This window comes from Cydia splendana, chromosome 27 (genome assembly GCF_910591565.1).
Source record: "Cydia splendana chromosome 27, ilCydSple1.2, whole genome shotgun sequence".
Lineage (NCBI taxonomy): Eukaryota > Metazoa > Arthropoda > Insecta > Lepidoptera > Tortricidae > Cydia > Cydia splendana.
The window spans coordinates 806,069-821,641 of NC_085986.1; the positions used below are offsets into that span (position 1 = coordinate 806,069).

At 42.1% G+C, this 15,573-nt stretch overlaps 1 protein-coding gene across 1 annotated transcript in view; it reads right to left on the reverse strand.

The window, feature by feature from the left end:
• Positions 1-15,573, reverse strand: part of LOC134803634 (protein son of sevenless) — a 48,154-nt gene that overhangs the window by 22,772 nt on the left and 9,809 nt on the right. Inside the window, exons 7-16 of the mRNA XM_063776418.1 lie at positions 12,600-12,703; positions 11,261-11,428; positions 10,919-10,983; positions 9,846-9,976; positions 9,150-9,250; positions 7,480-7,591; positions 6,950-7,091; positions 6,053-6,188; positions 5,236-5,416; positions 1,583-1,688 (exon numbers count right to left, since the gene is read on the reverse strand). Of these exons, the coding sequence (XP_063632488.1) occupies positions 1,583-1,688; positions 5,236-5,416; positions 6,053-6,188; positions 6,950-7,091; positions 7,480-7,591; positions 9,150-9,250; positions 9,846-9,976; positions 10,919-10,983; positions 11,261-11,428; positions 12,600-12,703 (1,246 nt within the window). The remainder of the gene's footprint in view (positions 1-1,582; positions 1,689-5,235; positions 5,417-6,052; positions 6,189-6,949; positions 7,092-7,479; positions 7,592-9,149; positions 9,251-9,845; positions 9,977-10,918; positions 10,984-11,260; positions 11,429-12,599; positions 12,704-15,573) is intronic.

Consider the following 15,573-nt stretch of genomic DNA (forward strand, 5'->3'; position numbering starts at 1 on the left):
GTTCGTTAGGTAGCTTCAGATGCCCGAAGGCCAAACCGCCCAGAAATAGGACCCCGCGAAGCGGGGCTCCGTCTAGGTAAGTTGTGAACTAAATGTTTTTTGAAAAACAAACTCTAGTGGGGAAAAATGCGACCGGAAATAATGCTACGCGGAACTAACGCGAGTGGGGAAAAATGCGATCGGGAAAAATGCTACGCGGAACTAACGCGAGTGGGGAAAAATGCGATCGGGAATAATGCTACGCGGAACTAACGCGAGTGGGGAAAAATGCGATCGGGAATAATGCTACGCGCAACTAACGCGAGTGGGGAAAAATGCGATCGGGAATAATGCTACGCGGAACTAACGCGAGTGGGGAAAAACGCGATCGGGAATAATGCTACGCGGAACTAACGCGTTTGGGGCACTGATCTAGCTACTCCTTTTTAAGACGGCCAAGAGGTGGGTCCCGAATTTGGCAGTTTTATTAGGTTCGGTCGGAGCCGTTTGTACGCAGTCGTGCTGATAGTGATCCTGCGGCGCTCCTCTACAAGGTGGAGTCGGCATTCGTTGGTGGTTTTAGACGGTAGTCCTACCGCTGGTTAGTCCGTCATCGCTCCTGCTTCCACCGGGCCAGGTGGCATGCGTAAACGCATTTTCCGAACGTTAAAAAAAATCGGACAAGTGCGAGTCGGACTCGCCCACCGAGGGTTCCGTACTTTTTAGTATTTGTTGTTATAGCGGCAACAGAAATACATCATCTGTGAAAATTTCAACTGTCTAGCTATCACGGTTCGTAAGATACAGCCTGGTGACAGACGGACGGACGGACGGACAGCGGAGTCTTAGTAATAGGGTCCCGTTTTACCCTTTGGGTACGGAACCCTAAAAAGGTGGGTCGGAGGCCAGTCAACTTTGGGAACCCCTGTTATAGGACATTATTACACAAATTGACTAAGCCCCACAGTAAGCTTAAGAAGGCTTGTGTTGTTCAGGTATCATAAGGTTAAAATTCGATTTTATATAATCAAACGTCAGTTAAAATACCACAATGCATAAAATAAAGGAATAAGGATAAATCATATTTAATTACACAAACGGGTCTACCGCGATATAATTTCATTAAAGGTAAAAACAATGAAATTATATCGCGGTAGACCCGTTTGTGTAATTAAATATGTGTACAAAACGCGAGAGTTTAAAGTGTTACAAGGATAAATCAGTGCCTCTGGCAGGCGTGGCTCACTCCGCGATTTCGTCGCTTTGCTACAGGTAGGTAAAAGTACATCCGTTCCACACCAATTTTGGTGGCTAGCCATAACGGCTCGGCCACGACATCGAGCGACTTGCGACGGCGGAAGCGATAACCATAGGTTGGAGCGCTCGGCGATCGGACCTTTCGCTCCAACCTATGGTTATCGCTCCCGCCGTCGCAAGTCGCTCGATGTCGTGGCCGAGCCGTAAGCCGCGCGTGGCGCTGTCGCCACCTAGCGGTCATATCTGTCCTGATCGTAACAGACGCGTTTTTTTAGAGAGTGAGTCTTCTGTACCTAGTACTATTATTTATTCAGTGCCTCTGGCGAGACTCGAACCCTCGACCTACCTGAATTTGACAGGCTGCTGGAATTCTTTCCTATACCTCTTCCAGTCTTCCCGGGCCGTGTTTTTGCTAAGTTTCTCAGCGTCACTCGCTACGCTCTCTATGCTTTCTGTTAAAAAAAAACAAGTAAACTTAATTTTATGTCACTATAAAATTTAAATATAAAAAGCTTAATAGAGTTAGACCAAGACAAGTCTTCCGCGATTTCGATAGCCCCAGACTGTGCAAGTGTTATTTTAAACGTCAAACTTCTATGAAATTATGACGTATAAATAACACTTGCACAGTCCGTGTTGTCAAAATCGTTGCAGTTATCTTGGTCTAACTCTAAATATATTTGTATAACACGGAATCACATGAAATTAAATCATAAAGACCTAAAAATCACAAATCAGTTTCTGCAAAACTTAAAAAGGTCAAAAAACATATCAGTGTCGTTCTACAAAAAGGAAATAAGTTAATATTAATTGGAATTAAATGCGATATATAAAAGGGTGCTAAAAACAAAGAAATTAGATGTCCGTGCCACTTCGTACCGGTCATTTCACGAGAACTGGCACGAATGGAGCGAATGAGTGAATGAAAATATCTATGTGGCAGCTCTGACTGTATACGATACATGTATATCACTCAAACAATGAAAGTTTAATTCATTCCATTCGTGCCAGCTTTCGTGAAACGACCTGCACCATAGCCCACACTGTTAACTGTCCATCGTTAACCTCCTGAGACTAAATGTACATTACAATGCACATATTCGTGCAACCTAATTTGAACCTTCCATGAACCAAATAAAGTAGCATTTCTTTCGTTTCATTGCTTTTTAAAACAAACTAAATTCGTTCTAATTTACTTATAGAATAAGGTTCAAATTAAATAATTGAAAACTTTATATGGTGGGTCTTACGAGGGTAAACCTTATTACAAAAGGCATAAGGTCCACCCATGGACAGTTAGGGGCTGTCCATAAATTACGTCATCGATTTTTGGCGATTTTTGACCCCCCCCCCCCCCCCTATAATCATCCAAAAAACATGCTTCAAATGACCCCATTTCCTCCTACTTCATGCTACCGTCATCCGATGTCCAGACCCCCCCCCCCCCCTAATTTGAAATGACGTAATTTATGAATAGCCCCTTAAGGGTGTTGCTCTTTGTACCTTGTCACTAGTGGTTTTCATATTATCATTGTGACAAGGTACAATATTCCTTGACTGTACGAACAAAAAAGAACATAAAAAACTCCATCAATATCAGTATGAAATATACGTCACCCATAATGCTATCGAGCGAGGTGGCCGGTTGAATGGTCCTGTGCTGGTTCGGGGTCCGTATCCTTACGACTGGCAAGCGTGCGTGCATACAAGTCCGTTTTATATAATAGTTATAGTTACATAAGGTTTAGAAGAAATCAATGAATTAATGAAAATATTTATTTTCAGGCAACTATTGGTCCATAGTTAAATACCTAAAAACTAGCATAAGTACATATATCTTAAAATTAAGAACACACAATTATGGGTGCGATGCAGTTCGCAACCCCGCAGTGTCAGGGAGCCGGCCGCGGAACCGCCGGAACTTGACACTCTTCGGCCAAAACTCCTCCTTGGTGAAGGTCGCTAGATGTTCAGTCGGAACGCTCACCACAAAAGAATTAAAATTCACACTGTGTCGAGATTCCAACTTCACGACCCTCAGGATGTATCCGGACTTGACTGGTACATACTTCACGATCACCTCGACCTTAACTTTAACATTGCGTTTTTCTTAAATGCTGCTTTCGGAAAACCCGACTATTAATTCTTGCAAATATGTACAGACCTACATCAGTCATGATCCTTAACTTCCGAAATAGGCTGCGGGCAGGCGAGTCCCAGGGCACCGCAGCCATAATCCTAATTACCTTTTTTGCATCATAAACACCCTTTGTCTGTCCGTTGCTTGCCCCACATATCAATTCCGTACGTTACAATTGATTGAAAGTAATCATAGTATGCATTTCCGACACATTGCTCATCAAGCATTTTTCAAAATCACAAAAATGTGCGAATTTAAGATTATACTTTGAAAAACCCGAAGCACGCGCTTATATGCGTATAACTAAACGATTTCTATCTACAGTTCTGCCGTTCTCGAGAACGGTCTCCGTTTTGTATGGAGAACGTTCTCTCTCGAGAATATTTCCCATAGTAAACGGAGAACATTCTCGCGAGTGGCACCACTCTATTTCCATCGCAATGGTCCCGCGAAGATCTTAGCGCCATCAGATATATCGGAGCGGCCGTTGTGCTCAAAAGTATCTAAACACGCACTCTAACGCCCTGACAATATAGGCGTGTTCAGATACTTGTGAGCACCTCGGCCGGTACGATATCTGATGGCGACTATACCTACTAGTTGTACAAATGAACGTTTATAAAAATGGTTTCTTTGAAAAAAAAAATATTTTTTTAAGAGGGGATCAAAAACTGGCAAAATTCGTCTTACGTAATAAACGCGTGGCGCCTTTCCAACCATGACGGGAAACTTACTCGCTTTGGACTGGGACAAATGTTTTTCTTTAATTTGTTACATACCTGGTATGTCTGTCTCGTAGACCTCGCTGGGGTCCGGTATGTGAAACCTCTCGATCAGGAGTCCCAGCAACTCCGACGGGGAACAGAACGATCTGTACGTCGTCAGGAACGTTCGTACTAGGTTCAGGTCCGCGTATATGTGGTAGGTTAGCCGTTCTACTAGTTTAATTTGTTACATACCTGGTATGTGTGTCTCGTAGACCTCGCTGGGGTCCGGTATGTGAAACCTCTCGATCAGCAGTCCTAGCAACTCCGACGGGGAACAGAACGATCTGTACGTCGTCAGGAACGTTCGTACTAGGTTCAGGTCCGCGTATATGTGGTAGGTTAGCCGTTCTACTAGTTTAATTTGTTACATACCTGGTATGTGTGTCTCGTAGACCTCGCTGGGGTCCGGTATGTGAAACCTCTCGATCAGCAGTCCCAGCAACTCCGACGGGGAACAGAACGATCTGTACGTCGTCAGGAACGTTCGTACTAGGTTCAGGTCCGCGTATATGTGGTAGGTTAGCCGTTCTACTAGTTTAATTTGTTACATACCTGGTATGTGTGTCTCGTAGACCTCGCTGGGGTCCGGTATGTGAAACCTCTCGATCAGCAGTCCCAGAAACTCCGACGGGGAACAGAACGATCTGTACGTCGTTAGGAACGTTCGTACTAGGTTCAGGTCCGCGTATATGTGGTAGGTTAGCCGTTCTACTAGTTTAATTTGTTACATACCTGGTATGTGTGTCTCGTAGACCTCGCTGGGGTCCGGTATGTGAAACCTCTCGATCAGCAGTCCCAGCAACTCCGACGGGGAACAGAACGATCTGTACGTCGTTAGGAACGTTCGTACTAGGTTCAGGTCCGCGTATATGTGGTAGGTTAGCCGTTCTACTAGTTTAATTTGTTACATACCTGGTATGTGTGTCTCGTAGACCTCGCTGGGGTCCGGTATGTGAAACCTCTCGATCAGCAGTCCTAGAAACTCCGACGGGGAACAGAACGATCTGTACGTCGTTAGGAACGTTCGTACTAGGTTCAGGTCCGCGTATATGTGGTAGGTTAGCCGTTCTACTAGTTTAATTTGTTACATACCTGGTATGTGTGTCTCGTAGACCTCGCTGGGGTCCGGTATGTGAAACCTCTCGATCAGCAGTCCCAGCAACTCCGACGGGGAACAGAACGATCTGTACGTCGTTAGGAACGTTCGTACTAGGTTCAGGTCCGCGTATATGTGGTAGGTTAGCCGTTCTACTAGTTTTAGTAGAGTTGCGCCCTGTGAAGAAAATAATACATTAAAATATTTAAAACTAGCGACCCGCCCCGGCTTCGCACGGGTTACACAAAACCTTAACAAATTATACGCCTAAACCTTCCTCAAAAACCACTATTGATAGGTGAAAACCGCATGAAAATCCGTTGTAGTTTTTGAGACACATACAGTCAGCAGCAGAAGTTGCTAAGCGGGCGAGGTGTTCAAAATGATATTGACGCGACTTTATTGTTCAGATAATACGAGCGTGTCAAGGTAATTGTGAACACCTCGCCCGCTTAGCAACTTCTGCTGCTGACTGTACATACACACAAACAGACAGACGCGGCGGGGGACTTTGTTTCATAAGGTGTAGTGATATAACATCGTGTGACAGGGACAGCATGATGGTATTGATTATTTATATTATGTTGTCCCTGTCACACGATGTTCTATAACAATGATTAACAGCCAATGTGGGAGCACCATTAGCCCCACTTGCACCATACTAACCCGGGGTTAAGCGGTAAAACCGTTAACCCAGTGTCAAATTGTACTGGTAACCGTGGTGACCCAGGTTTAACCGGTTAGTGATTGGTGCAAGTGGCCCTTAGTCACATTCTATTTCACGCCTATTTTAATCTATAAAAAATTTCTTACCTTTATTAAAGGGGCGGGCGCGTTCCCCTGTCTCTCTTCTAACCGGATGTTGTCAGGCGAGTCCGGGACCGCGAACCTGTATAGCTCCGGTGGGGGTAGTTTAAGGGGGTGACGTTTTTCTAGGTCTAGTAGTATGCTGTAACAAAAAGGTTATGGTTAGAAGACGAATTACCCCATAACAGCATTCCATAGAAGGAAATTAATAGTGCATAACTATATAGTAAAGAACAAATAATTCTGTATTTTTATATCCCAGATACTACAATGGCAGTACCATTATACAATTTGTCCGATCGGACTCCGCTTGTGAGTGACCGCGCCTAATTTGTGAGTAAACTTGGGAGCGACCTCACCTCATTCATGAGCGGCCGTGCCCCTATATGTGAGTTACCGTGAGTGGTTTGTGAGTGGCCATGTCCATGCCACGTTTATTCGACCTAGCTGTGAGTGACCGTGGTATACACTTGCGATGCGTGACTTGACCTGGCATATATAATGAGTGACTGGTGCTTCACCCGTGAGTGACCGCCTCTATCTTGTGAGTGACAAGCGGGTAGTCACCTGACTAGGCTGCGGTCCAGCATGAGCGTGGTGTTGAGCACATCCAGTTGCGCTTCTTTGCTAGCACGACGGGCGGACCCGCGCGCGGTACTAGTTCTACGCAGTGTTTGTGAGTGACAGTGTACCACTCGCTATGGGCTTGTGAGTGTGAGTGATCGCGTCCGAGCTGTCAGTGATCGTGTTTCAATCATGAGTGACCCGTACCGCGGACACGAGTGAGCGTGACCAACTTGTGAGTGACCGTTTCGATCTCATACGTGACCGTGACTTTTTGCGAGTGACCATGTCTATCTTATGAGTGACCGTTGTCTGTGAATGATAATGGATGGTATTTACCTGTCTAGAGAGCGGTCTAGCATGGGTTTGGTGTTGAGCATGACGAGGTCGCACATCCAGTTCCGTTTCTCCTGGCAGGACGCGCACGCTAGCACGACGGGCGGACCCGCGCGCGGCAGTAGCTCTACGCAGTGCTTCGCTTCTGTGGAAAAAAGGGTTATTAGTTTGCAATATATTGTGTTTTTCTATTCTTCTATATTTCTCGTCACTAGGCCGGTCGACGAGCTCGAGTTCCAGCACATGCATATTCTCTTTTAGCTGCTGCAAGCGCCCCGTTTCGCCAGCCCCCGCCACGCCCACCTCTTCTCAAGTCGATATATTTTAAAATATTTCAACTTACCCCATAATAGCGTCCCATACGGTGTCTCAAATTAAACGAAGCCGTAATAAGTAAACATGTTACTAACCTCTAATAAGTGAGCTCGCTTTGGTCCCAATCCCAATGGTATATTGAGCTTCCATACTACCTAATTTAGAATGAATTAGCTACCTATTTCTACTGAAGAGAGTATAATTGGTAGATATGTTACCGTCACTATCGGGGCGGTCGACGAGCTCGAGTTTCCGCACGTGCAGCTTCTCCTTGAGCTTGAGCTGCTGCACGCCGCCCGCGCCGGCCGCGCCGGCCGCCGCCACGCCCACCTAAGGGGAACACGAGCGACTCTAACATTTTCGGAAATGCCCGCATTTATATCTTATGTGAAACACAGAACTAATTCTTATCCTTTTATACTATTTTCACGCCACTGTTCGGAAATGTGGCAATAGCTGGTCTAAAACCAAGCTGGAAAGTAGGCAATACCTGTAGCACCTGAACCACCACTACTACAATGTTTCATTGTTATCATCATCTGTCATTGGTGACGGTTCGCTACAGCAATGAGTATCATATAAAACATAAAATCAATAAAATGTCTTTTTTGGCGCAAATTTTTCCTTCAAAAATAAAATTAGGTTATTTATAGGACCAATTTCTTGTTTAAAAAAAAGAAATGACAAAACCATTCAGTTCATTTTTTTTAACAATTATCCATTCAGTTCACGCTTAAAGCGTTTTTTACTTTTGTAGCTGTTTGTGGTTTTTTTTTGCAAAAACGCTTCTAAGTTTAGAGTCGGTTTGAAGCAAATAACAGAAAAACGCATCTTAAAAGTGATAAAAAAAGTAAAAAAGGCGGGATCTGAAAATACTTACTGAATTGGATAGTGTAAATTGTGTTTGACTAAAAAATACAAGAAACACGTATCTACGCTCGCTATAAAAATGAGTTCTTCTAGTGAAGAAAATGATATTCTTACGCTGACGCCTACTGAAATTCTAGAGACAGCACAGGCAGTGGCTAGTAATTTGTTACCAGAGAAATCGCGGGCTAGTACTTATAGTTATGCAAATGTTTTCTTATTTCCACGCAGTAGTCGTGAAAAGTACTATGTAATGCCTCGGCCGGAAACGCTAAAGATGGACTCGTATTATTTGAGTCTCAAACGACTCGTCCATCTTTTAGCGGTTTTCCGTCCTCTCCTACAATGTACTATTTATGCAACCGTTGTTTAAGAGAGGTCAAAAAAGGCGAGTGTCGTGAGTAACAATTTGAGGCGAAGCCGAAAATTGTTAATAAAGACGCCACGAGTATTTTTTGACTCAGTTAAACAACGTTGCATACAATACTTTTTCTACGACCAAGCACTAACTTAGAAATAAAAATGTAAATTTAACAAATATTTTTAATTCAAGAAGTAGCAAAAATGGAGGGTACGGGCGGGAAAAGAATGAATTAATGAATGGAATTAAAAAAAATGTCTATGGTTCACTTATTTATCAGAGGTGACATTTAAAATACGGTTGGCAACACTGTATTTCATTCAATATTTTTTAAGTGGTCATTACACGAAGTATCGTAAAATCGCCAAAAAGATACTGCGTGTATGCACAAATTATTTTTTGGGGAATAGACTAAAGACTTGTCTTGACAACTATAAGGTAGGGTTTTAAAGGTGTGTGCACGACCCTTTAAATGACAAATAAAAGTACGGGAGTAGAAAAAAATTAAAAACTAATAGCACTGTGCGCGTAAAAGTCGCAAACATATTTGTAATATTTTTAGTCATTATTCTTTCGAAATTAGTATGAACTCAGTGCCTTAAACTGTTTAAATGAGTTAATTAAATTCACCAATTAGGAGGCGAAAACACATATACTTACTATACTAGTGATTGGCTTGCACAGAAGTAATAAGCCATCAAAAAGGTACGCTCTTCTTTCCGCTATCCGCTTGCCAGGCCCGATTTTTGATAACGTATCCTCTGTAAAAAACAATCTCTCATTAATAACATGCAAAATATTACAAAATCTTTCACTTAGGCTTCTCAGACAAACGTCTTCTTTTGGGCCCTTGGTCTAAACTTACCTTATGATAAATTCATTGCAGCCCTGTCCCGTTTCGCTCTTGTCCCAATTATCGACTAGCTGATCAAAGGTCCGATTTGTAACAGTTTTCTAAACTCTTACCCCACAGCAGCGTGCCATACGTTGTTGATAGATACAGTCAGCAGCAATAGTTGCTAAGCGGGCGAGGTGTTCAAAATTATCTTGACGCAACTTTATTGATAAGAGAATAAGAGCGCGTCAAGGTAATTTTGAACACCGCGCGCTTAGCAACTTCTGCTGCTGACTGTACCCAAATTCATAAGAACTTGATTTACCCCAAATTGGCGTCCCATACAGCGATAAAAACTGCACATAAGCATAATACGGCCTTTAGTTACATCTTGCAACTATCTCATCTCACTTCTGCTTTATTATCGACCAGCCAGTTTTCTCAATATATTCACTTGCCCCACAATAGCATACCATAACTCGTCTTAAACTAAACAAAGCTGTAATACGTCCTTTACTAACCTCTGATAAATTCATTGCAACACTGCCCCGTTTCGCTTTTGTCCCAGTTGTCGACTAGCCTGGCCAATTCGTTACATTTTTCTATTGCTAACTGTCGCCGTGCTCTCGCCGCCATTCGTAACGCCATGTCACTGTAAGGAAAAAAGGGAGGTATAGTTTGTCAAAGGACTGTCTCATTTCAATCATAGACAGAGAGAATCATACTACATATCTTTGTCTTACACTAGTACTAGCACCCAAAAGAAAACGATGAGTATAGTTTTCCTGGTTCTTGCTGACTGACAAATTGGTTGACCAACTATATATATAACATTTTGGTTTACTAACGAATGGGCCAAAAACGTTTCCCAAAGTTTCACATCCTAAACTATGTTTCCCAAATTATCATTTCCCAAAAAAATGTTTGGCAAAACAACTTATCGCAATTTTTCAGTTAGCAATAGTATTTTTTGGCAAGCTATTGTTTAGCAAATAATTACTTGGACAAGTTTCATTTTACCAAAAAATTTTTAGTCAAATGTACCATGTAAGTACAGCATATTGCATGGCATACAATTTACATACCAATAGATATTTTTATTTTTGCTTTTATTTGAAATACTTAATCGCGATTTCTATGGGGGCCGGTGAAAGATTATTGTAGATGGTGCACTATGTAGAAAAGGAGGTAAAACCACCCACTTTTTAGTAGCATTTCGTTTCTGTAAGGCTCGCAGTTCTAACCTAACCTAACCCACTTTTGTTCGGTTCTGTGAGGATCGCAGTTCAAACCTAACCTAACCCACTTAACGGCTTTTTTGGAATATAATATTAGCCAGTAAAAAACGTTAGCCAAATATTTTTTTGTCCTAACAACATTTGACAAAGTAAAATCATGCCAAGTGATAATTTGACCAAATAAATTATATGCGAAGTGTAACTTTGCTAAAGGTTCCTTTGGGAAATGAAACTATTGCGATAAGTTTGTTGGGAAGTGAAATTTGGCGAAAGGTATTTGGCCCAAACGAAAGTACACCTAACATTTTACATCAAAAACATCTTACTAAAGTATAATTATTCCTGGGACTACTTACATTTTGGGTCCGTTTCCTAATGCTTTCATGAGTAACTTTTTTATAGGATGGAGGTTGCATTCAACCTGAAAAATAAAACATATAATAAGATTTTTAATGAGCCAAATTATTTCAATATGATATTTTTTTACAAAACTATTCAAAAGAAAATACTACATTTTAAACGAAATAAGTGTTAAAGGTAAAATTACACATATTACCTGCTATCGTGTTTATAGTTTTGAGTGATTATTCGTGAGTGACCGGGTTACACGCGTGAGTGACCATGTTTAACACATCAGTCACGCGTGAGTGTCAGGCAAGCCGAGTGAGTGACCGATCGTGTTAATGAGTGACCCTCACCTGTTTAAAGCTCTCCCGATCGTCAGTAGCGGGCGCCACTTGCAACATCGCCAGTACGTAACTATGGTACAGGAAGACATGGGCAACTGGGGCCAGTAATAGTTTCGGGAGGTAGTACTTGACGGCGAGCCGGAACCCGTGGCCGGCGGTGTCGAGGCGTTCCGAGAACTGGAAAAAAAAGGATAAAACACATTGATTAGTATAGTATTAAGCATGTAGGTATAAATATTTAGGTATGAATGGGTGTATTTCATACGCCAACAAACTGTTTCGCAGTTTGGTGAAGTTTTGTAATATGTAGTTAGAAAGTGTTTTTTTGTTTATTAGCAATACATTTAAAAATAATAATCATAATTTATGGGAGAATAAAAGGCGTAAAAAGAATTAACACGGCTTTTAAACCTCAAGGTCACTCTTAATTGTAATTGGGAAAGATACAACAAATTTTTCACCTCAGCAGCTCGAACAAGGGTACTTTGCTTCTTAAAAACAGTGAGCAAAATGCTATTTTGCTCACTGAGTCATTTTGTCTCACTCAGTGAGCAAAATCGCATTTTGCTCACTGATTGTGGGTCACTCAGTGAGCAAAATCGCATTTTGCTCACTGAGTGAGACAAAATGACATTCAAGTGACCTTTATGGTCATTTCAACATGCGGGGTCTAATACAAGTTCGATATACTTGGGTTCTATTATCTCTGTCCCTCAGGTATGTTCTCACTGCTTAGGGTGAAAAATTTTGTGTACTACACGAGATCAAAGTTATTTACATCTCGTGCGCTTTTGAATCCCTTACTACGCTCAAGATTCTAAATTAGATTCACTCGCTACGCTCGTGAATCTATTATAGAATCTTTCGCTTGCACGGGACTCAAAATAAGCACTCGAAGAAATATCAAACTTTGATCTCTTGTTGTACAAATAACTATTCCTCGTCCATCGATTCCTTTCTTGTGATGTTGGCGTATCTTACGTAAGCTCTGAACGCCTCCACCTCGGCAATTCTCACCTGTGAGTGACCGGCACAAACTTGTGAGCAACCCTGGCCATCGTGTGAGTGACCGCGCCCATTGTGTGAGTGACCGTGCCCGACGTGTGAGTGACCTTGTATAAATTATTTAAAATCACTTACAGCGGGCTCTGCGACGATATTCTGTAGCGCGTCCCTCGATTCCTTTCTTGTGACGATGTTGGCGTATCTTACATAAGCTCTGAACGCCTCCGCTCGGCTAATTCTCACCTGTGAGTGACCGTCGCAAACTTGAGAGTAACCCTGACCCTCTTGTGAGTGACCATTCCCCTTTTGAGTGACCGCGTATAATTTACTTAAAATCACTTACAGCGGGCTCAGCGACGATATTCTGTAGCGCGTCCCTCGATTCTTTTCTCGTAACGATATTCGCGTATCTTACGTATGCTCTGAACTCCTCCACTTCAGCTAATTCTGTAAACAAGTAAAAAATAAATAAATATGGATATTCTAATTTCAGGTTACATGTTAAACAAAACTTTTGGTTACAGAATGGTTACATTTTGATTTACAACCTTATGTACTATTGTCATGAAATTGTTTCTTACGTCAAACGGGCTCTAATCTTCCTGGTCGACGCAGTCAAAAATGTGTAAACAAATACACTTAGGTCCAAATTACAGATCCATACCAAAATACAAAATATTAACGCAGATTTTAGTCCCTTCGGCAACGTCTATGACTCTGACTGTACATTGTGTGTCTTTCTGTATTCAAAACAGCTGCCTATGTACGGCGTGGGTGTGAGTCCTGAGACCTTTCCAATGTTGATGTCTATCTGTCTGTTTATTTGTTTGTTTATCTTCTTATCTATCTCTGTGTCTGTCTATCTTACCTTCGAAACAGCTGCCTATGTACGGCGTGGGTGAGTCCTGAGACCTTTCCAATGTTGATGTCTATCTGTCTGTTTATTTGTTTGTTTATCTTCTTATCTATCTCTGTGTCTGTCTATCTTACCTTCGAAACAGCTGCCTATGTACGGCGTGGGTGAGTCCTGAGACCTTTCCAATGTTGATGTCTATCTGTCTGTTTATTTGTTTGTTTATCTTCTTATCTATCTCTGTGTCTGTCTATCTTACCTTCGAAACAGCTGCCTATGTACGGCGTGGGTGTGAGTCCTGAGACCTTTCCAATGTTGATGTCTATCTGTCTGTTTATTTGTTTGTTTATCTTCCTATCTATCTCTGTGTCTGTCTATCTTACCTTCGAAACAGCTGCCTATGTACGGCGTGGGTGTGAGTCCTGAGACCTTTCCAATGTTGATGTCTATCTGTCTGTTTATTTGTTTGTTTATCTTCCTATCTATCTCTGTGTCTGTCTATCTTACCTTCGAAACAGCTGCCTATGTACGGCGTGGGTGTGAGTCCTGAGACCTTTCCAATGTTGATGTCTATCTGTCTGTTTACTTGTTTGTTTATCTTCCTATCTATCTCTGTGTCTGTCTATCTTACCTTTGAAACAGCTGCCTATGTACGGCGTGGGTGAATCCTGAGACCTTTCCAATGTTGATGTCTATCTGTCTGTTTATTTGTTTGTTTATCTTCCTATCTATCTCTGTGTCTGTCTATCTTACCTTCGAAACAGCTGCCTATGTACGGCGTGGGTGTGAGTCCTGAGACCTTTCCAATGTTGATGTCTATCTGTCTGTTTATTTGTTTGTTTATCTTCCTATCTATCTCTGTGTCTGTCTATCTTACCTTCGAAACAGCTGCCTATGTACGGCGTGGGTGTGAGTCCTGAGACCTTTCCAATGTTGATGTCTATCTGTCTGTTTATTTGTTTGTTTATCTTCCTATCTATCTCTGTGTCTGTCTATCTTACCTTCGAAACAGCTGCCTATGTACGGCGTGGGTGTGAGTCCTGAGACCTTTCCAATGTTGATGTCTATCTGTCTGTTTATTTGTTTGTTTATCTTCTTATCTATCTCTGTGTCTGTCTATCTTACCTTCGAAACAGCTGCCTATGTACGGCGTGGGTGAGTCCTGAGACCTTTCCAATGTTGATGTCTATCTGTCTGTTTATTTGTTTGTTTATCTTCTTATCTATCTCTGTGTCTGTCTATCTTACCTTCGAAACAGCTGCCTATGTACGGCGTGGGTGTGAGTCCTGAGACCTTTCCAATGTTGATGTCCATCTGTCTGTTTATTTGTTTGTTTATCTTCTTATCTATCTCTGTGTCTGTCTATCTTACCTTCGAAACAGCTGCCTATGTACGGCGTGGGTGTGAGTCCTGAGACCTTTCCAATGTTGATGTCCATCTGTCTGTTTATTTGTTTGTTTATCTTCTTATCTATCTCTGTGTCTGTCTATCTTACCTTCGAAACAGCTGCCTATGTACGGCGTGGGTGAGTCCTGAGACCTTTCCAATGTTGATGTCTATCTGTCTGTTTATTTGTTTGTTTATCTTCTTATCTATCTCTGTGTCTGTCTATCTTACCTTCGAAACAGCTGCCTATGTACGGCGTGGGTGAGTCCTGAGACCTTTCCAATGTTGATGTCTATCTGTCTGTTTATTTGTTTGTTTATCTTCTTATCTATCTCTGTGTCTGTCTATCTTACCTTCGAAACAGCTGCCTATGTACGGCGTGGGTGAGTCCTGAGACCTTTCCAATGTTGATGTCTATCTGTCTGTTTATTTGTTTGTTTATCTTCTTATCTATCTCTGTGTCTGTCTATCTTACCTTCGAAACAGCTGCCTATGTACGGCGTGGGTGTGAGTCCTGAGACCTTTCCAATGTTGATGTCCATCTGTCTGTTTATTTGTTTGTTTATCTTCTTATCTATCTCTGTGTCTGTCTATCTTACCTTCGAAACAGCTGCCTATGTACGGCGTGGGTGAGTCCTGAGACCTTTCCAATGTTGATGTCTATCTGTCTGTTTATTTGTTTGTTTATCTTCTTATCTATCTCTGTGTCTGTCTATCTTACCTTCGAAACAGCTGCCTATGTACGGCGTGGGTGAGTCCTGAGACCTTTCCAATGTTGATGTCTATCTGTCTGTTTATTTGTTTGTTTATCTTCTTATCTATCTCTGTGTCTGTCTATCTTACCTTCGAAACAGCTGCCTATGTACGGCGTGGGTGAGTCCTGAGACCTTTCCAATGTTGATGTCTATCTGTCTGTTTATTTGTTTGTTTATCTTCTTATCTATCTCTGTGTCTGTCTATCTTACCTTCGAAACAGCTGCCTATGTACGGCGTGGGTGTGAGTCCTGAGACCTTTCCTATGTTGATGTCCATCTGTCTGTTTATCTTCTTATCTATCTCTGTGTCTGTCTATCTTACC